This window comes from Pleurodeles waltl, chromosome 3_1 (assembly GCF_031143425.1).
Source record: "Pleurodeles waltl isolate 20211129_DDA chromosome 3_1, aPleWal1.hap1.20221129, whole genome shotgun sequence".
Classification (NCBI taxonomy): Eukaryota; Metazoa; Chordata; class Amphibia; order Caudata; family Salamandridae; genus Pleurodeles; species Pleurodeles waltl.
Genome location: NC_090440.1, coordinates 607,156,897 through 607,181,831, shown reverse-complemented (window position 1 = coordinate 607,181,831; position 24,935 = coordinate 607,156,897). Strand labels below are relative to the sequence as shown.

The following is a 24,935-nucleotide window of genomic DNA, read 5'->3' as shown; positions in this document are numbered from 1 at the left end:
GACTTACTGTTTACGCTTGCTTGGTGGGAGCTTTAAAGTGCTCCTTTCCAGATAGAGCAAACAGAGGATTCCATCTGCAAGCAGGGAAACCGCTATGTCCCGGGGCTATAGCAGGAGGCCAGCCCTGTGGGATCGGGTCCCTAAAACCTTTAATGGCTCCCAGAAGAGGGCTATATGCCCCTACCCCTTTCAATCACATAGCTGGCACCCTCCTATATATAACAAAATAATATTCTCCCTGGATCTGGCCCATCCGGCGGCAAAATAAACAAGGGCAGAAGACGTGGGTTTTTTTCAATGTTTGCCATGGATTTATGGATCCTCTGCAAATTCAAAGCAAACATTGAAAAAAAAAATTTGGGCCCTGCCAGCGTCTGTGACCCCACCATCAGGAGTAGAGGGTCAGGTATTCCTACGCTGGCTTCTTCTGTTTTAAAAAAAACTTTTTTCTTGGGACTCAGCTGAGTCTGAGTCCCAACATTGCTGCCACCACTTCCTGGTTAAAGTGGTAGCAGACAATCAGCTCTCATTTTGACTTCACTGGGATCCATGGACCCTCCACATCCCTAGATTTCTCTTTCCTTTAATAACTCCAAAACTATTGCACCAAATTACAAAAAAGGCTCTTTTTGGACCAAGAGCTAACTTTCTGCTGAATTTGATGTAATTCCATTTAGCAGTTCGGTCTATAGTCATGTCTAAAATCTCTTTGGGAAATTGCATGGGGAAAATGCATTTTGGGACCAGCACAGCAGCTGAAGTGAGTTATGTACTAGTTTTGTAAAAATTGTGAAGAATTGTCAAACGGCAGCAAAGTTATTAACAAAAAATACTTTGTCTATGGAAATTAGGTCCTAAATATAACTACTTACTGGTGAGCGCCAGTAAGATATATACATATATATATATACATATATATATATATATATATATATATATATATAAATATATATATATATATATTAAATAGGGGAAGCAGAGAGCTGTGAGTAGCTCCCAAGTTTAGGTGGAGAGCTGCTCCTTTATCTGGAGAAACCGAGCTAGAGAGTGACAAGTATTTTATTATTACAGCAAACTCTTTGAGCATAGGATTAGCAAGTATCATCCACATCAAGCTGAAGAACAATAAAAACCTTTCACCACTCAAGGCATAATATTAAAGCTCAGAATTTGTAAAATATCATCCAAGCCAACTTGTAATGAATGCTTAAACTCTGATATATATTTTTTTTAATCTATATAGAAGCAATAATTAAACATGTTTTAAACATTGCATAAAAATATGACTGTACATATTAGAGAAACATGTGGAACTTAATTTAAAAATACATATAAAAATAGATGTATTTAGTAGTGTGAACTAAGTATTTGAATAATAATTATTTAAAAATATAATAAACGATATGTCAACAATTTAAAAAAACATTAAAAATAGTAACTTCAAAATCAACATATAATAATAATAACATGTATCACATTTTATTAAAAAAATAATTAATACATAGAAATAAAATGTAAAAAGAAACACAATTCTGTTGTAAAACCATTATAAACATTCAACAAAAAACAAAAAAGACAACAATCCAAAATCAACAACACGAGCAAAAGTGTTGGACATTGAAGGAGTCAGGTTTACTCTTCTGACTCTAACTTATCCAAAAGTAGGCAAAGTGTTAAACTTTGTTGGAGTTAAATTCACAATTTCCACTTCAACTTAAGCAAAACCAGGGAAAGTGTTGTAATTTGGAAGGGTTAGATTTACCATTCCCTCTGTAATGTAAGGAAAAGCAGGTAAAACGTTGAGCTTTGTGGGTTTTATTTACTGTTCCCACTCAAACGTAACCCTAATCTATGCAACAATATGAAAAATGTTAGACTTTAGAGGGGTTAGATTTACTATTCCCACTCCAACATAAGCAAAAGACGGCAAAGAGTTTGGTTTTCAAGGTGTTAGATATACCATTTAAATTCCTAATCATTTCTAAAAAAGCACTTAAATACTTAACAACGTTAAGTTAATAAAACATATTTATAATTTAAAAATGTATTAAACTTAAATAGAATGAAATGCAACAGAAATAAAATCAATTTAGTAATGCACCAATAGTTTACCAAATATAATAAAAAATAAATACATCTAAAATAAATACACTTTCTTTCCCATTACTAAAAACAGACAACTGTATAAAAAGTAAAATAAATTATAAACAAAACATCATTGACATTAAAATACTAACTAAATAAAACATATAGCATTAAAACACATAAGAAATATAAAATTAACTTTATAAATGCTATTATTAATATGCCTGTCAACAAATTAACAACAATCAATACAAAAAATAATTGACAAAACAAATATTCACTTAAATAATTTAGATAATAAATTATCAATTAACACTTAAAGTTACTTCAAAAAACAAATACCAAATAACAAACTATGAATAATATTTTCAGTACTTTTCCACCTCAATACTCTACAAAGCCAGCAACCCACTACTAAATTACAAATTTGCAATTTAACTGTATAAAATGTATAATACACATTACAAATCATAAAATATACTTACATAATTGAAAATATCAATTGACAAATTAAATATTCAACATAATCGATTACCAATTCAATATTTAATTAACAAAAATAATTCACAATAAAAACAATTTCTTTAAATAGGTTCCTACCCTATTCTCCTACAAATACTACAACTCACGACTAAAATATAAATCGCTAGCTAAATGTAAAATGTGTTTACTGACATATTATACCTTAAAACTATACAAAAAACAATTTTCACAATAATACTAATGCCTAACAGTATAATAACTCCGATATATTAAATTGAATAAACCATGTTTAATGTAGTTATATTAAAATAAATGATGTTATAGACAATTATATTCTTTAAAGAAAAACAGTATTACATACATAAAGAAAACAATATTTTGACCTTCTATATTCTGTCCCTTGATATTTTTGATGCAATACTGTTTCACCATGATATTTTAAATATATATTTTGGTCATTCACCTACCCTGCTGCATATGTCCAGTGGTGCTGATTAAAATCGTTTACTGCTAATCACAGAAAAGACTTGGTTGGTTCACTTATACCAAATAATGATGCAAATTACAGCATTTTGTTGATTTTTCTGGAGTTTATACTTTGTAAAAATGTAAGGAAGTGGTGAAATAGTATACACATTAGTGGGAATTAAGAAAGCGCATCCTTTAGCTCAAAGGCTGATTAAAAGAAACATTATTGGCCAGTCACCACTGAGGTGGAAGATTACCTTTGCCACTGCAGCAGAGGATAAACACTACAGCTATTTGACTTTTCCCCCTGATGTGGCTCTTACCAGCAAGTCAGGAACTGTCCCAGGAAAAGTCTTACTAACAGCTATTCCACTGTACCTAGGCCTTGAGCGCCCTACAACACATAAGGTGATTATATTTAAAAACCACTGCGGTTTAAATGATTATCTGGCATAAAGAGAGAAAAGGGTTGATGACTGTGGTAGACCACTGTGCCTTGTTGGGCAACCAGTCCATTGTTATTTTCAGCACCATCATGGCTGCTCCGTTGTGCTCTTAATAGCAGACCTGGCAGTGTCTCTTCCTTTGCGATGACCAGCTTCTCTGTCCTAATTACATTGCAGGGTAATGTTGAAGTGGGCAGATGGGACTTCTGCCATGTTTTTTGCAGCAGTCCCATTGCCATCCACTAAAGAATATACCAGATCCTGGTCTTAGTTGGTGACAAATTCATCGACCCCTATATATTCCATTTCTTCCTCTCCACTTGCATTCCATTCATAAAGAACCATTTTGGTGTGCTGAATTAATTAATAAGTCAAAAAGTTTTCAAGGTTAGTTGACTTGATGTTGCATAAAACTAATTTCCAAGTTTGTACCTTATATAGATCTTAAAGAAATGATAAAGGATAACAAAGACATGGATATGTTCACTTCCGGTATACCTTTGACAGGATGTACGTGCAAGTGCCAGGAAATGTGTAGCTGTTATCATCAAAGGTGGTAATGTGTGAGCCTCCTTCCACAGAACACATCCCAGCACACCGATATTGTTTACACTCCCACTCGCCTCCAGTGCATTTGCTGAAAACAAAATGAGAGCATTACTGCAGAAGGCAAACACGCTGTTCTAGTTATGTGCCAAGTAGTGGCAGTAAATCCTGAGTCATTTCCCCTGGTTTAATGCCTTCTTCTAACAGCCTTGTGAAAGCCTCATCCTCTCACTGGTGAAGTAGGACCCTTGAAGAACCCTTTGTTTCAAATTCAACAGGGAGGTTGTCAAATGTTGCTCAAACACCGTGCCACTGTTCCATTTCTTAAATGAACCCTTGTAATGCATGATGGTGAAATAATAAGTGTTCGTATTGTGCAATCCCTGCTATGGACTGATGTATAAAAAGATACTGTTTAGGTCTTGCCTACAGGCATACTTTAGTTGTCTATTGTCGAAGAAGACCTATTGTGTACAATACAAATACTTAAAGTGGGCTTTAGGTCACCCCATTGCTTATTCTCCAGTCAACCTCATTTGCTGTTTTTGTGTTAATGCCTCCGCTGGAGAATGGCTTTCCCACCCACTTCTTGATTGGATGACTTATAAACTTCCATCGCTTTTTAGCACTCCATGGGAGTGAATGTGTTTTATGCACTCTCTCCCCCACCCCAGTGTTCTGAACTACCCATTACATCCAAACACATTTTTTACATATCTATTTAACTTAAGCAGACAGGTATTCAGTGGGCATTTTCCTCCTGCACCATTAAAACACATGCAGGTGGAACAAAATAAATTCCCTGCCTTTTCAGATTGGAAAATCTAGAATTTTGTCAAATACTCAGAAGCACTGAAAAATATGACAATATAATTTATTGGTTTCCAGAAACAGTTTAGAGTAAAAAGCTGCTCTTTTTGCGGAATCATATGTTTTTCTCATTTGTCATGGGAGCTCATAACCTTCCATGTCTATAGATGGCTGAAATATATTTTTGGCACATTTCTTTGTGAATGAGATTGTCTATTTCAAGCTGGTCTACTGACCAGCCGTTGCTTGAAGCCATCATGCATAAAATGCTAGACTGTTGTGGTACTTTAATTAGGTTATATTAAACATCTACACTCCCGGGCAACTTTGGCACCCTATAATACATTTTACTAAGTGTTTGAACCTCATAAATTTACAGTACAGCTTGTGCTAAATGTGTTTAAGCAAGAGTAATTTTGGTGGTTTTGCGTTACTTTGTGAGGTGAAAGTAGGACAAATGAAGCTGTTATGTCCGTTTGCATAATTTTTAGTAATATCGGATAAAATGCATAACCAAGCTCACACGAACAGATTGCAAGTGACGGCTGGCTGGCCTTGTTCATGTTCTGCTGCATTTAGCCATATTTTCTTTTCAACATAAGGGTGCATTTTGTGCTAAAAAATACTGCTAACCGCAGTTTACGATCCTTGGGAAATTCCTCGTAATCTTGCGTAATTCTGCTGTAATTTTGCAGAATCACGATACAGCAAATGACATAAGTTATGCCCACCCGTTCCAAAAGGGATGACGACTTTCAGATTTGTGTAGATAATTTCTTTAATAAGCTAGGGAGCAGAATTACAAAAAGGTGAATGTAAAATAATGCTGCACCAGGACCTAGACAGCTCTCTGGTTTACCCCTACAGTTGAAGAAATTGACCCCCCAGGTACAATATGACATACAATACTGTACCATCATTCAGGCTGAACAGTAAACACACAGAACAGACAGCAGATAGAAAGAAACTAAGACTCAACATCCCTCTCTGTATTATTGTCAAATAATCCCTTGTCTTTTGACGCATGACAGCACTGCAAGAAGGCTAGAGGTGCTGCTGCTCTGCAACAAAAATGTGCAAAAATGCCCCTAAGTGTGTAAGCCTTGAGATGGGGCTTTGCAGTTTGGGTACTCTAATTTAATTTTTTATCTAGTTTCTTATATAGGCAGGACATTACCATGATTGGCACGGGGTGGTAATAGAAGACTTTGACGTGTAGATCTCGCCTCCGAAGGTGCAGGGGCAATGTTCTTTGGGGATACATCCCAAAAAGCTGATGTCATCAAATATGGTTCCTGAAACAAATAGGGCACAATAACTAGAGCAATACAGAACAATTCAGTATGTTGGTTGCACAACATTACCATTCGCTTGCTAAGAATTATTTTCCCTCCATCATGTGAGAGGTGTGATTAACAATAATTTGGCAGTGAGATATATGGAGTTTGTAGGATCTCAAAAGCTTACTTATGAGTGCAGAAGCAGAGACAGACTGGTGCATCAAGGACCAGCAGTAGCTCAGAGTCTGAGTATAATGTGAGGGCAACAAGCAAGAGCTTTTTCAGTGGCAATGTTTGAAATAACAAGGACATTTTAAATAATTAAATCAGTTTTTCAAATTTTGATGTGCTGGAAAAAGGTCACAACCTCACAAGCCTGATTCATCATCCCAGAATGCATGGACTTCACTTTGGTATTGTAAAAAAAATCTCAATCTAAAGCGTGAGGTAAAATGAGATATCCAGATTTCTTGATACCCAGTAAGCTAAAAAGCTTTGATATGCCACAACATTTCAAATTTTAAGTCTGATTATAATTATCGGATGAGCGATCACATAACGAAAGGTGATTTCTCCCTTCGCTGTTTTTCCTCTCCATTTGGATTGGATTTGTTACAGTTTTCTTCTTGATTTTGAACAGGCGCTGCTACTGAACTAGTATCTATATAGGTTGCTAAGAGACCTGCCCTTGGCGAACATTTCTTCATTTCCCATCTCTGATGAAATTGTGTGATAAGGTCCCATTTGATATATTTGGTCGTACATAAATATTACAAATGCCATATGTTTTCAAAATAGCTGTGGACGGCATCATTGGATCCTGGTGCTATCTCTGATGTATGGGATGTGGAGACTGTAAGAAGCATACTTTCTGAACTGGAAAGCTATACTGCATTTCGAACTGAGGCTTTGTGTTTGAATTCTGCTAATTATGGTGAAATGTTTTGTGTTCATCATTATGCCCATCACTATTTACACAGGGCTACTTCTGTGAGAGTAGAGATTTTACTGATAAAATGTTGAGTCTTTACGTAAATATACTTACAGATTAATGTGCGAATTAATTAGATAATAATATTATGTTTACGAAAATGTGACTTATTGAATGCCCACCACCTTATGTAAGGGCTATATGTTATCCATGCTAACTTAAGCTGATGGAATTCTTCTGTCTTTACAAGAGAGTGCGTTTCTTAACTAAAACAAATAGTAGAATTAAATGTGAATTTAGTGGCCTTTGCTGGACTTAAGTAGAAGCAGATGCAAGGTCAATGTGTAATGCAAGCTGTATAACATTTTTCTAATGTGTTCCATAAGTTTGACTGACTTCATTGTTTGAAGATATGTATCTAACTTGTATGTCTTTCCTCGAGGGAAAAGAAATGGTGAAGTAACATATTTTGTAATCATTCTTCCTGTGACTTCGTATTTTGAAGGAGTAGAAGCAAAGGATCCACAGATGAGGCAGAAGAAGAGGGAGTCTAGGATATTAAGTGTATTAGTTTAGATTTCATCAACAGAATAACAGCAAATAAAAGAGCTTGGAGTAAACTAATTGTATAATTTTGCTATCTGTTAATGCTCTGATTGGTCATAACTTTCTCACCTCATACTTTATCCAATTGTTTTCAATTAGCAAGCTTAATTTAATGTTCAGTCACCATTGTTTGTGGGTCATTCTTCTTTAGGATTCCTATGTACACTGAGAACTTAGAGATTTTATTGCTTTATGAAGAATTTATGCTTAAATGGTTTAGTGTATCTTATAGTACACAATTCTAAACCATTACCCCGTCCTTATTGTTGTTCCTATCCTGATGTTGGTGTCTGATTTGCTGTCCAACTGACAAAGTAGATGTTGTTGCTGATTATTGTAATTGTTTGGGTAATTTATTATTTTTAAATGTTATTTGTCTTTTGTTTTTCAGGTACCAGCTACAATTGCTTATTTAGGGCTGCATATTTTTGATAGCACCCTAGCTAGATGTTTTCTAAATTTGTGTTACTAAAACTTTTTACATAAAGTCCATCATGTCAATGCTAAGTAGTGGTTAGTGAGGCGTTACTCACATTCTCATGATTTGTCTTTGATATTTCCTTGTCTTATCATTATTCTGATGTATTCAATTCCTCTTGCTCAGATCCTATTGCTATGGTTTTGTGTTATGACCATTGAGATCATTTGTATTTTTACATTGATTAAAGTTAGATATATCAGGGGTTCAAATCAGCCTTTGTTGTTTCTCTATATGTATCATTTGTGTTTGAGAATTATTTTCGTGACCTTAGCATTGTTAATATAAGGAAATAAATTATTAACTTCTTAATAAACTGGTGTGGTTATTAAGGTTGAGTCGATTATCACTTTTTATATGTGATGTTTATGATGTATTTCGAATGACATTTTCTCAAAACTAATTCGGTTTTGGTTAATTGACCTAGTGTGTGAAATTCTCTATTCAATCCTAGGTGATTAAGAATATAGCTAGGATTTCTCTGCATTAACTTTTTTGGTAGCAAAGTTTGGTTACGCATCTTTTTGATTGTGTCATTGCTTGCTTCATAAATTGTGAAAATTAGTTAGTGTGTTTTGATTAATTCTTGAAGATGTTGTTCAAATTTGATAAAATGCGTTGCTAGAAGCCTAAAGTGACATTCCCAAGTCCTTGGAGGTGCCCTGGGTTGGTAGGGAGTATTTTAGCGTTCTGTTGTTAGATTGAGTGGGTAGAATATGTGCTTGGACAGCTTTAGCTAATTTGCAGTTGATTGAGTTGTTTGTGAGTTTTTAGAGGCATTGGAGTACTCCAGAAGAAGAAAATAGTGTTAAAAAGAGAGTTGGCGTACTCTTAAGTAAGTGAGTAGGGAAGTTGGCGAACTTCATATTTGTGCGGCGCTTGGTACTCAGGAAAATTGTCCACGTGGTCGTTGATAAGACGGTGCTGATGGTAGAGGTCTAGGACTCCGGAGTATATTGAAAAGTGCAATGACACACTTGGTTTTTGTTGTAATTTGTCTATTCAGTAGACCAATTGGGCATGGTTGGTAAGTCGAGTTTGCGAGTTAAATTGAGTGTTTGAAATTTTTGACAGAGATTTGGTGAGTTCTATGTGCACCAGGACTCTCTCCATTTGATCATCTGAGGATTAAATTTGCAGGTCGAATTTTGCTTGCAAATCTGGGGAACTGTGAGAAAGAATAACTGCAAGAGCGAAAGCCAACAGTGAAATCTAGAAGGTTCCTGAAGCGGTTGTGTTACACTACCTATAGTAAATAGACAAATTAGTTTTCTTTGGTTTTGAAGAAGTGTTCGTGAATAATTTTGGCATTTAGTTTGAGTGTTTCGAGTCTAGGAGGACAAGCTTTAAGACTTTGTCAGCTGCTGTGTGTAAGTGTGACATCAGGTTTGTGCTGCGCTGGGATAGGTTGGTTAGTGAAAAGGGTCGCGCACGGATTGGTGGACAATCATGTAGTACGATTGGATGAGAAGGGTGTTGAAGAGGATTGTGGGATTGTAGTCACTTCCTGGTTATTGTTTTTAAATGGATTTTGTGAAAAATTTGGTTTTTCAAAGCTTTAAAAAGTGCTCATAGATGAGATGAGTATATTCCAGCAAGGGAAGGAGAAATTTGTCTGCCAGAAGGTATTCCAGTATCTATCGTAAATGAGGAGAAATATACTGGAGCATGTCTTTGGTTAAAACACTGGATTATGATTATGAAAAAGTAAGGTTGTTTAGCTTCTCCTGAAAATGGTACCTTTAAGAATTTAAGACAGAAGATGTATGGTCTGAGACCTACTCCGAGACCAGCTCAGTTCAAAGCTTTAGTGATCTGGGAGCTAGTAGCTAGACAGCAACAGTCTTTGAAATTTGAGAGAAGAATGAGAAGGGTAGAAAAGTCACTAGCGGAGGCTAGATGGGACAGTGAGCAGAGACAGTGGAGACTTGATACTTACAGGGTGTTCGATTGTTTCCAACAATGACAAAAGACAATAAAAATGAGGCAAATAAGGTTTCAAAGAAGTCAGTCAAAGAGCAGACATCAAAAGGGTTTTGTTCAATGATCTTCCACCACCATATGTGGCTCAAGAGGGTTCTGGTACTAGTGGTATAAATCCTACTGCACAAATACCGCTGTAGTGTCCCAGAGTTCAATTCAGAGTGATCATAGCAAAACTGAGAGTTCTGTACAGGTTAATCCTCACATGAGCCAGCGTTCACTAGGACAGAGCTCAGGGCAGACTAGTCCTTTTGGGCAAATACTGATGCAGATTAGCTTTAAGCAGTCAACAGGCAATAGACAGCTACCAGAGATTAATGTTCCTGGGATTTATCCAGATGTTCTGATTGTGAAAACAACTACTAATTTAGTGTTACCTTCGAGTCAGAATCCACATGAGCTGAGCTGAGATTGATTCACAAAGAGCCTACTCCGATATTATTACCACAAATGCAGAATATGGGAATAATGTAGCCTCAGAATATAGAAACCAGAAGCCCAGATGCTATTTCAGTACCAAGTACATTTGGTCCACCTATTCCTTTATATGTCCAGGGGAACAGGGGTGTAGCAAATCAAGGAGTTAAAAGTCAGAATGGAAACTTTGGGTTAATGTCATCCATGGGACAGACCCTAAACAAGTCAAGGTCTTTAATAAATCTGTCTCCTGTTAGAAGTTCTGAAATAATTGGATCATTCAGTGGCCAGGAGAGGAGATTAATAACTCCTGAGTGTTCAGATTGATAATGTTTCATTGAATGGTCTGACTGCATAGGAAATAACAAAATGGTTAGAAGATTTGAGTGTTTCAAAAGTCCCAGAGAATCAAAATAAGGGGGATGAAATTATAAACAAAACAAGATTATCAATGGAAGCGGGTGAACTTCTTGAAGGAACAATGGGAGTAAATAGAGTTGAATCATATACTGAAGCCCAGTTGAGATACTTGTGTAGATTAATTACAGAGGGAACAGCTGAAGTACATCAGCAATGACAGGAATTAGCAGACAAATATGAAATAGATCTTACAAAAATTAAGAAGCTGAAGAGAAGTTATAGATTAAACTTTGATACTGTAGATTTTAAACATATGAGGGATGAAAACACACCTTAGAGATTTACCTGCAAGAGTACAAATTCGGAGTGCATTAGACAAATGGGAAGGCAGATGGGTCAAGAAAAGAGAAAGGCTGAGGAAAGATTTAGATACTCCTCTTGTAAATATAACACAGACAAAAGAACCAATGAAAATGTTGCTGATGAGAGAAACTCCTGGAGGGACTTTTGTACATGTACCCTGAAGCAGGGGTGATATTTTGAGTTTTACAAATGATTACCCCAGGTTGAGAGAGAAACCAGTGGAATGGTATCAGCAGAGAGATAGGTTTGTGAATCTTGCGAAATGCCTGTAGGAGAACTTGAATACTCTCTTTGAGAGTTTTGTTCCAGCAGATTTGTGGACTGAGTGTAAAAGGAGTGTAGATTGGCCTACAAGTGAACCGGAAAGAGATCAGAAAACAGGTGCACCATCTCCTGAAGTAATGAAATATTACTATAAGGTCATTGTGTTCCTGAAAATGAGAATTTCACTGAAAGCATTTATTGGCAATGCAGAGATAGAACAGCTTAGGAAGGGAAAGAATCGGTCCATGCGTACTATGAAAGGTTGTTGAACGCATTTAAACATTGCAGTGTTACAGAAACAATTGAGCTGAAAGACATGATTCATTTTGTATTCAGGTTTGCCGAAGGATTAAGACCAGATTACCAGATGATTAAGAGTCACTTGATCTGTTGGCAAGCAAAACTGATTGATGAAGTGTTGCAGTATGAGAAATACTGTAGTGATCAGATTAAATTGAAACATAGGAAGTTGAAATATAAAGCGATGGTGATGCAGATTAAAGCTGCACAGATAGGAATTCAAGGGAATTTTTAGCAGCAGCCACAGAGATATGTTATGGTTCAGAATCAAGGTAGAGGTAGAGGACGTGGTTGAATGACACTTCTGGTAGTTAATCGAAGTGTGGATTTGAATTCAGTGATGAGACAAGGAGAACAGCAGGGAAAAATAATGTTACCTTGTCATGTTTGCGGGGCAATTGGACATTGGAAACGTCAGCACCCAATGCTGAATCAAGGAGGTGTTGTTTAACGGACAAATGGTATCAATACTTTTCAGAGCATGAGTGAACCAAGAATGAGAGGTCAAATTCAAAATTTCCAGAATGATGTAAATCCGATGCAGGGGTTCCAACCCTTATAGCCAATGCAGTGTGTGCAAAATGTACAACTGCAGGTACAACAAGTACAAAGGCCCCAAGTACCGCAGGTACAGCCACAAGTGCAGATGGTACCTGCAAAACAAATGCAAGTACCTAGACAATTACAAGTGCAGCAGAGTCCTGTGGATTAGCAACAGGTGATGCTTTCTCAGGTGGTCACAAATCAAGAAATCAAACCAGAGTAACAATACAGTAAATCAATTTCCTTTACATAGTGAGAGTGAAATAAACGATGTATGGCTGTCGGATAGTTCAGATGAGGAGGAGTATGTGATAGCTACATCATGAGAAGTCGATCAGAAAGGTCCTTATGTTAAGGGAAAAGTGCGTGGTCACGAAGTTTATTTTCTGGTTGATATAGGAGCTACACGCTCAACAGTGAGATCTGTAGAGGTTCCAGATTCACCCCTGTCAGGGAGAACAGTTCAGATTGTGGGAGCTAACAAACATTTGACAAATCCTATTACAGAACCAGTTATTGTTAAAATTGGTAATTTTAAGGGTTTGCACACATTTGTGGTTTGTGACTCAAATACAGTGTCACTCCTGGGTAGAGATCTGTTGTGTAAAGCAAGATGTTCAATAACTTGTACAGATGAGCAAATTAAGATTCAGACAAACAGTGATGATGAAGACTCGACACTTACTGTCAACAATGAGTCTATGTCTGGAGAATTTCCTTTGATTAGTTTTAATGAGCCAGAGGATGAAGAAGCACCTTTGATTCATTTATTTCTAGTTTTTGTAATAAAAGATCTTCCGGTTGCTTTACAGAAGGCTGCTAAGTCTAGGGTGTACGATCTTTCTGGAAAGGACATTGGGTTGATCAAAGGAGTAGAACCAGCTAGAGCTGCAGTGAAGCCAAATGTGGTTTCCCCTCAGGCTCCACAATATCCAATGACAATTGAGGCAATCAAGGGTGTGTGACCTTTGATAGAGCAGTTTGTGGAGAAAGGAATCTTGAGAGCGGTGTTGAGTTTCCCGTGCAATTCACCAATAATTGGTTTGAGAAAACCATGTGGGACAATTCATCTTGTACAGGACCTGAGGAAAATAAATGACATTGTAATTATGTGTTGTCCAGTTGTGCCAAATCCAGCTGTGATTATGTTTCAGAACCCATGTGATGCTGAATGGTTTACTGTGTTAGACCTATGTCAAGCATTTTTCTCCGTGCCTCTTCATGAGGACAGTAGATATATTTTTTGTTTTAAATTCTTGAACAAAGTCTAATGTTGGTTAGAATTCCACAGGGGTTTTCAGAGTCACAATCTATTTTCAACCAGATCTTGAAAAAGAATCTAGAGTCATTGGTGATGCCCTACCAAGCGACATTGGTGCAATACATAGATGATTTATTAATTGCATCAAAGACAAAAGAAGGATGTAAATATGATACAATTGCATTGTTGAATTTGCTGGGATACAATGGTCATAAAGTGTCCCTACTAACTTGCAGAATTGTCAGAGAGAGGTGAAATATTTGGGGCATCTGATTAAGAAAGGATCTAGGAGAATTTCAAGAGAGTTGTGACAGTTTTACAGATGAAAATACCAAGTACACAAAAAGATGTGAGGATGTTTTTGGGAATGGTTGGTTATTGTCGCCAAGGGATTCCAAATTTCTTGGTTATTTCAAAGCCTTTACAGAGACTGACTCATAAGGATGTTTCCGATCCTATAATAATGGATGCAGAGTATATGAAAGCGTTGACTGATCTGAAAGGGAGTTTGTGTCAAGCTCCAGCCTTAGGTATGCCTGATTACACCAAAGGTTTTCTGTTGTTTTGTCTTGAACGTGGTGCATGTTCTTTGTCTGTTTTGACTCAGACACATGGTGGTGTCAATCTTCCAGTAGCATATTTTTCAGCCTCTTTGGATCCGGTCGCAGCAGCTTTACCAGGATGCTTGCATTCCATTGCGGCACTAGAGCAGAGTATTGCTCAAAGTGAGAATATTGTTATGGGATACCCTCTCACTGTGATGGTTCCCCATTCGATAGAGATTCTGTTGACTCGTTGAAAGACACAGTAGCTGACCAGGTCTAGACGGACCAGATATGAGACCGCAATCCTAGGGTCTCCTAACGTTACGATCAAGAGATGTAGAGGGCGTAACCCAGCAACTTTACTTCCAGTTGAAAATATTGGTTCAGATAAATTAGATGATACTGAACGTGATTGATTGGAAATTACAGAGTTATGCACAAAAACCAGAGCAGATATTAGAGACACCTGTCTGGAAGACAATGATTAAATTATCTTTGTTGATTGTTCCTGCTTAAGAAATAATGTGGGCACTTTGAGAGCAGGATATGCAGTATGTACTATCACTGGCATACTGGAAGCTTCATGGATTCGGGGAGTGTTTCTGCACAAGTAGCAGAATTAGTGGCTCTTACCAGAGCATGCCAAATTTCGAGTCAGATGAAAGTGACGATCTACACAGATAGTCAATATGGATTCGGCATTGTGCATGACTTTGGTCAGATATGGTCACAGAGAGGTTTCCTAAATTCTGGTTCACCAGTAAGGAATGGTGAGAAAATTCATGAGTTGTTACAAGCTGTTTAAAAGCCAAAGAAAATTGCTCTGGTGAAATGCAGTGCACATCAGAGGTCAGAAGATTATGTGTCATTGGGAAATGCATGTGCGGATCAGGTTGCAAAAGTTTGTGCCATGAATGGCATATCTTTCAAAGGAAATTGGGAATTGTTACCTGAAAATGATGAATTGTATACAAATTTTGCTATGCAGATTATTGATTCTTTGGAAGAGCTGAAGGCTCTACAAGACAATGGCCCTACTTACAACCCTGGTGGGCAATACCGCTTTCCGCCGTGCAGAAGACCGCCAACATACTGCTGCGGCCACGGAATTCCGCTACAGGTATTACGACCCACATCTCGTAATCTGCCTCAATACAGACACCCACACAAGTCCGCCACACCAAAGGTCAGTGATAAACTGGCGATACAAAAACCTACACCGTCACGCCAACACGTATACTCCCACACTATCACGACCCACGAATCAACGCGGCAGTCATTCAACCGCAGTAAACCATTGGCGGTACACACCGCTGCGCTCAAAATACACACACACTAACGAAACACAACCACATTGGACAAATAGAAATACACACACCTGATACCCATACACCCACAACACCCACACACCCAATCCAATATAAAGCACACACCCACATCACCCACAAACCCTTACAACCAAAAATTAGAAAGAAGGCCAGAGAGAGAGACTACCTAAAACAACACCAGCATCCACAGACACACAACACCATCACTTACACAACATCCACGCACCTCAAACAACACACACCAACACATCCCCTCACACATCACAACAGACACCACCTCACATATCACCCACACCACATCATGGCACCTCAAAGACACCCCAGGTTCTCTGAGGAGGAACTCAGGGTCATGGTGGAGGAAATCGTCAGGGTAGAGCCACAGCTATTCGGGTCACAGGTGTAGCAGACATCCATTGCAAGGAAGATGGAGCTATGGCGCAGAATTGTCGACAGGGTTAATACAGTGGGACAGCATCCAAGAACACAGGATAATATCAGGAAGAGGTGGAACGACCTACGGGGAAAGGTACGTTCCGTGGTATCCAGACACCAGATTGCTGTACAGAGGAGTGGCGGTGGACCTCCACCTCCTCCCCCACAACTAACAACATGGGAGGAGCAAGTCTTGGCAATCATGCATCCTGAGGGCCTCGCAGGAGTAGCAGGAGGACTGGACTCTGGTAAGTCATATCTTTACTACTTTATTCCCCCCACCCCACCTGCATGCCATCACATACCCCCACCCTTACCCTCACACCCATCACCGCAACAACCCACAGATACCCCACTAACACAACCCACACATCCCAAAACCAAGCCCAGCATGTAACACCAATGCATGGACACCCATCACCAAAGCATGTCCAGTAGAGAGACTCGCTCATACCCCAAAATCACAAATCACTCAAGGGCCACGGCAATAATGCAAGCACAGGAGTAGAGGGTCACTCACCCATTGCACAAGATGGCACACACGGATACAATAACTATGCATTTACACCCCAACAGGACCCCTACCCAACGTCACCGGATAGGAGGTGCCAGACATATCCAGTCCCCCCACAGAAGAGGCCCACAGTGACGACAGCAGCTCTGCACGCCTGGATCAAGATGACCAGCCCGGCCCATCAGGGACCTCGGGACAGTCGGTTCTCCTGACACAGTCACAAACCACCACTGAACCGCCCCCCTCAGGAAACACCACCACAGCACCCACCCAGAGGTCCCATACCTCTGTCCCCAGGACACATCAATCAGCAGTGTGTCCACCACTACAGGGAACCCAAGCAACCCCACTAACACAGGATGATCAGGGACCTGGGGGCAGTGGCAGTGGGCACACGGTTCAGGGGACAGAGGCACAGGATAACAGGGAAGCTGGGAGGACTGCTGTGCGACAGGGGGAGGACAGGCCCAGGGAACCGACACTCCACGAGGCACTCTCCAACATCATGGGAGCTTACCAACATTCCCAGGAGACCATGGGCACGGTACTGGCCAAGTTTCAGGAGACCCAGCGGCTGCAGGAGGAACACTACCTGGGGATCAGGGAGGACTTGAAGTCCATCAACACCACCCTGGTCACCATTGCAGGGGTGTCAACACCAGGGCAGTGCGCGCTCTATTGGCGACTAGAATGCAAAAACCCAGCACTTTCAAAACAACGTAATTTATGCATTGTGCTGATATGTTGTTGTTTAACCTTTTGCATTGCAGAGTTCAATCCTGGAGACTTATTTTTAATGTGCTTACAAATGCTGTTCATTTGCAATGTATTGCTGCAGGCTTTCAGAGTGTGTTAGGGTGTGGTCCCTTTCCAGGGCCTTCTAGAGACTGCAACATGCCTGTGTGTGGTTGTGGGCTGGGCCAAGACTCTATAAAAAGGAGCCAGCCCAGCTCCAAGTGCTCACTATTCAGAGGTCCCGGTGCAGAGCAGCAGCTACTTCCTGAGCTCCTGTCCCGGTGGCCTATTTGATCTTCCAGACATCTGACTTTCATTCTTCATTTGGAGATCCTTGTTCTGGGCGGTAAGATGGTGGTTGGGCTGGCCTCCCGATGCCGTTATCGAGAACTCTCATGTTCTTGGGCCTAATTCTGTTATGATTTGACAGAGTACTTTGAGCGTGTGAAATATGCGCTTGAGTGTTTGAGACATTTGCAAGGTGACTTGCGAATCGGCAAGACGCGTGATTCGTTTCATGATAATTTAATCTTGTTAATCATTGCGCGCTACCATTTCTTGACATTTACATGGTGGCTTAAGAATCGGCAAGGCGCGCGATTCGCTTTATGGTGTTTTAACTTTGTTGTTCATTGAGCGCTACCATTTCTTGACATTTACATGGTGGCTTAAGAATCGGCAAAAGACGCGCGATTCCTTTCATTGTACTTTGATCTTGTTATTCATTGTGAGCTGTTATTTCTTGGCATTTACATCGTGGTTTATGAATCGGCAAGACGCACGATTCTCTCCTCGAGTTTAATTCATGTTGTTTATTGTATGCCACTATTCTAAGATATTTATCATGTAATATTCGAGTTGACAAGTTATGTGATTTGTTTTTCCTGAATCCATATTGTGTTATTCATGGTGCACATTCCTTTTATGGTGTTTACTATATATATATATATATATGTATATATATATATATATATATATATATATATATATATATACATATATATATATATATATATATATAAATCTACAATATCCGGCCATCTTGAAACTTAGTCATTTTAAACTTAATTCTTAGATTGTTCATGTTTCCAGTATGACTATGCTTAGAATCATAGTCTAGTATTGATGTCAGGAGATATAATTTTCATATTCGTGTTCTAACCTTTTTCTTACTACAGGTCTCCTACCCAGCTGTTTCCCTTCCTAATCCCCTCTTCCCCTCTTGAACTCTCTTAGCCTCTGTGATTTATCTATCAGAGTCTTGGAGCTGTTCAGTGGTGGACGTGTTGGGAATGTGCGCAGACCCCGAGGATCTGGTGACTCTGACAGGGGTGCTGGCAGACCTTCTCAACACCAGGAGGGACACAGTAGCACACCAACGGGCCCCTGACACTAACCTGGACGATGAACAGCCCTCCACCTCTGCCAGCGCTAGAGGACAGGAGGCACCGCCACAGGAACAACAGGCCACCAGCACCCCACCCCCAGCAGATGGAGAACCACCCAGCAAACGATCCCTGAGATCCAGGAACAAGACAGAGTACATTGCCAAGACCCCCGCCAGGAAATAAGACCTCTCTGAATTTTACCCTTCTGTCCCACTTTGCCATCCTGTCCACATTAAACTGCCATTCGTCCACTTCCTATTCCCCTTTGGACAATGCACCTGTGAAACAAATAGACTGGGCTCTGCCATGGACATTCCTCCACCATCACCCCAGCCCGTTTTACAACCCCATCCACTTATTTGCACAGAAATAAACACACTTCAATCAAAAAACAATCTGGAGTCAGTCTGTGCTTTCAAAAATGTGTAATTGCAATATCTCTGGAATATAGCAATGTCAATGTACTTGTTCACATACCAATGTAACACAGCTGTAGGCCAGCAGTAAACATGGCAGAGGGCACAAAGTGGGACCCAGATCTGTGAAATGGAAAGCCAAAGTAACAAGTCAGGGTCCATACACTGAGTGAAAATGACAGACTTATGCTAGCTCCAACAATAGTATGAGATGTGGGAAGCAGTTACATCTTCTTACCTGTGTCTCACTGGAAGTATTGCATGATGATGTTGTTTCGGTTGTCGACATCATCTTCTTCTGCCTCCTCTTCTTCACTGTCCACAGGCTCCACAGCTGCCACAAGACCACCATCTGGCCCATCCTCCTGCAGAAAAGGCACCTGCCGTCGCAAAGCCAGGCTGTGCAGCATACAGCAGGCCACGATTATCTGGCACACCTTCTTCGGTGAGTAGTATAGGGATCCACCTGTCAGATGGAGGCACCGGAATCTGGCCTTCAGGAGGCCGAAGGTGCATTCTATAATCCTCCTAGTTCACCCCAGTGCCTCATTGTAGCATTCCTCTGCCCTTGTCCTGGGATTCCTCACTGGGGTCAGTAGCCATGATAGGTTGGAGTAACCAGAGTCACCTACACATGTCGAGGGACAACTGTTAGACACACACTAACTCTTAGGGACAACCCCATACCCAGACACCTATTTCAGCTGTGTTGGGACCTTGGGCTCACCTATTAGCCACACCCGGTGCCTCTGGAGTTGATCCATCACATAAGGGATGCTCAAAATGTAAGCGTCATGCACAGAGCCAGGATACTTGGCATTGACATGGGAGATGTACTGGTCTGCCAAACACACCATCTGCACATTCATCGAATGGTAGCTTTTCCGGTTTCTGTACACCTGTCATTCCTGCGGGGGGGGGTACAAATGCCACATGTGTACCATCAATGATGTTGGGGATATGTCCCAGGGCATAGCAGTCACCTTTCACTGTGGACAAATCGTCCACCTGAGGGAAAACGATGTAGTTGTGCATATGTTTCAGCAGGACAGATAACACTGTGGACAACACATTAGAGAACATTGGGTGGGACATCCCTGATGCCATGGCCACTGTTGTTTGAAAAGACCCACTGGCCAGGAAATGGAGTACGGACAGAACCTGCCCTAGAGGGGGATTCCTGTGGGATGGCGGATAGCTGAAATCAGGTCTGGCTCCAACTGGGCACACAGTTCCAGGATTGTTGCACGATCAAGTCTATATGTGATTATGATGTGTCTCTCTTCCATTGTCGACAGGTCCACCAGGGGTCTGTACACCGGAGGATGCCGGCATCTCATCACCTGCCCCAGCAGACGTGCCCTATGGAGGAGAACAGCGAGCAGAGAGTCATCCAGCACTGAGGTATCACAATGTGTTATTTTCAGAAATGTTTGTAATTCGCAATGTGCCGGTATCTGTCTGTATTCCCGGCCTAGATAGGTGTGACGCAGTTTTTATCTATCCCATGTGGCCCCCGGAAATGGCAGCTGCCTGACCTTTAAGGTGAGACAAGGGGAAATGAGGTAAATGCACTGGTGTTGAACAGCGTCGCGGTGGGCAGTCGAAGACCGCAGCGCAATTCTGCATTGGTTAACATTGGGCCCTATGGGTCCCAGGAGCCACTGACAATGTACACCGGTGGTTACGGTACGCACTGCTGTGGCCGTGACCACCATTTTCTGTCTGTTCACTCACTTGATACCTGACCTTCAACAGGAGAGGACCTACACTGCAAGTGCTGCTGTGACCTGTGTCTGGAAGCGACGATGGCTACAGTGTCTGGGGAAAGGGCCCCTGCCTTCACTTTGGAGGAGTTGGAGAAACTAGTGGATGGGGTCCTCCACCACTACACGCAATTGTACGGTATTCGAGACAAATAGGTGTGTACACTGTGAGCATGCTGCGTGGGCAATGCCTGTTTTGAGTGGTGTGGATGGAAGATACATGGGTGGGGGCTGAGGCCTGCATGTGCGGATGGTGAGTTTATGTGCGTCAGGGCATGGGTGGGAACTGGTGGGCAATGAGTATGACGGTCCGGACGGGTGAGTAATTTCCTTTCCTTCTGTACCATTCCTCTAGGTCAGTGCCCACCAGAAGAAGGGTATTTGGCGTGCCATCGCCAAGGACGTCCGGACCCTGGGGGTCTACCACAGACAGAGCACCCACTGCCGTAAAAGACAGGAGGACCTGCGCCGCTGGATCAAGAAGGCGGCGGAGGCCCAGCTGGGGATCGGCCCCTAACGTGGAAGGGGTGCCCATCGCACCATGACCCCCCTGATGTACCTGATCCTGGGGGTGGCCTATCCGGAGTTGGATGGGAGCTTGAGGGCATCACAGTAGCCACAAGGGGGTGAGTACACTCTCATTCAACTGACTCTCCGCTCATTACGAGGTGTCTTTAGTGGGTTCCTCTAGGCCAGTGCGAACTTGGTAGGCAAGGTCCCTTGTGAGGCAGGCTCTGTGCCACCCCAGCCCCACTAGTGGCAAGAGCCATCTACACCTGGTCAGGCTCCTGTGACTTCCAGGTGTGCAGCAATTGGGCTTGGGCCTCGTACCCCATGGACATGTGAATTTGCTAGGAACTGTTAGTGCATGGCGTAGTGCTGAGGGCTGCTCCCTGTGTGTTGTGTCCGCCAATGGTAGTGGTGTTGCATGCACTGAACATGTTTTTCTTCTGTCTTTCCCCCACTTTTGGTTGTCTCCCTGTTCTTGTATGCAATTGCATCAACAGGCGGAGGAGCAGTGGCACTGGAGAGAGCTGCAACCCACTTGGCCCTGGAGGGTGAAGCAACGGAGTCTGAAGCCACCAGTGGGATGGAGGGCGAGGGGCAGGAGCATACACCAGTGACAGCGACTCCTCTTCTGATGGGAGCTCCCTTTCGGTGGCGGGCACCTCTGTGCCCACCGCATCAACAGGTACAGCCGCCACCCCCCCACCAGCACCGCCCTCCCAGCAGCCCCTCAGCGTGTGTCCCGTGCCCGCTCACTCAGGAGGGTGGGTATGTCCTTCGCCCCTGTCACCTCAGGCCCTGCCCCAGTCAACCCTGCTGCCCTCAGTGAGGACGGTATTGACCTCCTGAGATCCCTCACTGTTGGGCAATCTACCATTTTCAATGCCATCCAGGGTGTTGAGAGGCATGTGCAACAAACAAATGCATACCTGGAGGGCATTCATTCTGGGCAGGTGGCCCAACAGAGAGCATTTCAGGCTCTGGCCTTAGCACTGATGGCAGCCATTGTCCCTGTGTCCAGCCTACCCCCTCCAACTTCCACTACCCAGACCCAATCCCCTGTACCTCAGCCTATCCCAAGCACACCATCAGACCAGCATGCACACTCATCAACACACAAGAGTGGACATGGCAAACATAAGCACCACACATCCCACAAGCAATCACACAAGCACCATCCCCATGCAGACACAGCAACATCCACTGCCTACACTGTGTCCCCCTCCTCCATGTCCTCCTCCACATCCTCCTCCTACCTCCCTGTCTCGTGTCCACTCACAGCTGCATGCACTACATCTTCATCCAAAGCCTCCATCACCAGCACGCCCATCTCCACACACCGCTCACGTGCAATCAACACCCCCACTACCATGCACACAACCCCTGTGTCCTCTCCCAGTGTGTCTGTGAGCCCTCCTCCCAAACTACACAAACGCAGGCACACACCCACCCAACAGCCATCCACCTCACCTCTGGCCCATGCACCTTCACCCAAATTCAGCAAACAAACACCTCCTACAACCACTACTCTTCCTCTACTCTCAAACCCCCTCCATCTTCCCTTCCCAGTGTGTCTAAAAAACGTTTCCTGGCAAACCTTGACCTCTTCCCTTCACCTAGGGCCAGGCTTTCCAGGTCCAAGCCCAGCACCTCAGCCACCAAATCCCCAGGCACAGTGGTGCCAGCAACTGCGGGGTCATCGAGTGCGCCACCCATCAGGGCTGCCAGTGTGCTAAGTAGCGAGGGCAAGGATATTCCGCCACCTGCCAAGGTGAAGAAGGTGCCCACATCCCGGAGGGAGAAGCCGCACCTACCAGCCACCAAGGGCTCTGCAAAAACAAAAGGGGATAGTGGCAAGACACCTGCAGCACTATCAATGGTGGGGAAGGGACAAAAGCAGAAGAGCAGGTCAGGACAGGGCACAGTGGCACCGACTGAGGGACTAGTGTCACCCCTTCTGTCCATGACTACACCAACCTGTACGGCGGCGAACACCGCAAGCTGCCCCGCCACCAGCACCGCCACCGGCACCGCCACCTGCAAAGCCACCGGCACGTCTGCAGCCTCAGCGACAGTCCCCAGCATCTTCCCCAGTGGGCAGCAGTCCGAGGCTGCAGGAGACGTCCTGCTGTGTCCCTCAGCTGGTGCTGACACATGCACCACTGCCAGCAGCGCTGCCACAGATACCGCCGCAAGCACCGCCACCAGCCCCGCGACGTACTCGGACAGTGGCACAACTGCTGACATGGCTACCATCCCCAGTGGTCAGTCGTCCGAGGCTGGAGGAGACTTCCTGGACCCTGGCCAGCTTCCATGAGGCATGACTTCCATCACTGTTTGCACCTGCAGGTGGAAGGCAAAGCCGCAGTAGTGTGGGGTATATCTCTGCCTCCATGGCGTATCATGCTACCTGTTCCTCAGCAATCTCGTGGCACACACACCCACGTGAGGGAATGGTACCAGTCACACTGCACGTGGAGCACTCTGGGCGCCAGGCCCCGTCCAGAACCAGTGGAGACATACATCCACTACCTCAGTCCTTGGCAGGATGCAGGCCTCTGGGAACCAGGCCCCCTCCAGAATCAGTGGAGAATGACATCCACTACCTCAGTCCTTGGCAGGATGAAGCACTCTGGGCACCATGCCCCCTCCAGAACCAGTGGAGAATGACATCCACTACCTCAGTCCTTGGCATGATGAAGCACTAGGGGCACCAGGCCCCCTCCAGAACCAGTGGAGAATGACATCCACTACCTCAGTCCTTGGCAGGATGAAGCACTTTGGGCACCATGCCCCCCTCCAGAACCAGTGGGGAATGACATCCACTACCTCAGTCCTTGGCAGGATGAAGCACTCTGGGCACCAGGCCCCCTCCAGAACCAGTGGAGGCTGGTATCCACTTGGGAGACAGGCTTTGCTCTCCCAGGATAATGCAGTGGGCAACCCACCCACTGGAGAGACTTGAGAGACTGTGGCTTTGCACTCCCCAGGATAAAGCAGTGGGCAGACCACCCACTGGAGAGACTTGAGAGACTGTGGCTCTGCACTCCCCAGGATAAAGCAGTGGGCAAACCACCCACTGGAGAGACTTGAGAGACTGTGGCTTTGCACTCCCCAGGATAATGCAGTGGGCAAACCACCCACTGGAGAGACTTGAGAGACTGTGGCTTTGCACTCCCCAGGATAAAGCAGTGGGCAAACCACCCACTGGGAGACTTGAGAGACTGTGGCTTGGCACTCCCCAGGATACAGCAATGGGCATGGAGCCCCCTCGTGCAGCAGTGGCGTTGTGCGTTCATCTGGCTGAGGTGGCCCCTCTCCCCCTTCCCCTGAGGTGCCTGTTTATTTTCAATCTGATGCCCCAGCAGTGTTCTCTCCGTTTCTAGTCAGGTATCTTGTGTGGGCTTCACCCATGCATTTTGGGGCCAGTGGTCCACGGACAATGATTGGTACACTATCCTGACTTGTGTAGTTGGTGTACATATTTGTATATACTGAATTTTGAACTTTGACTATCCAATTTTACAATCGTTACAATCATTTAATTGTGTCCTTGCATTCTTCCGGGGGGTGGGGCGTATATGTGATGTTGCTGCATGTATTTGTTTGTATGTTGTTGTGGATGAGGGTGGGGGTATTGCGTGTTACGTGTGTGTGTGTGTGTGTCACTCTCTTTTCCC

The 24,935-nt window shown here is 42.9% G+C and overlaps 1 protein-coding gene across 1 annotated transcript in view; it reads right to left on the bottom strand.

The window, feature by feature from the left end:
- LOC138284363 (mucin-2-like) overlaps nt 1-24,935 on the bottom strand; it is a 1,502,605-nt gene that overhangs the window by 1,294,891 nt on the left and 182,779 nt on the right. The window contains exons 9-10 of the mRNA XM_069223056.1: nt 6,016-6,133; nt 3,981-4,119 (exon numbers count right to left, since the gene is read on the bottom strand). Coding sequence (XP_069079157.1) covers nt 3,981-4,119; nt 6,016-6,133 — 257 coding nt within the window. The remainder of the gene's footprint in view (nt 1-3,980; nt 4,120-6,015; nt 6,134-24,935) is intronic.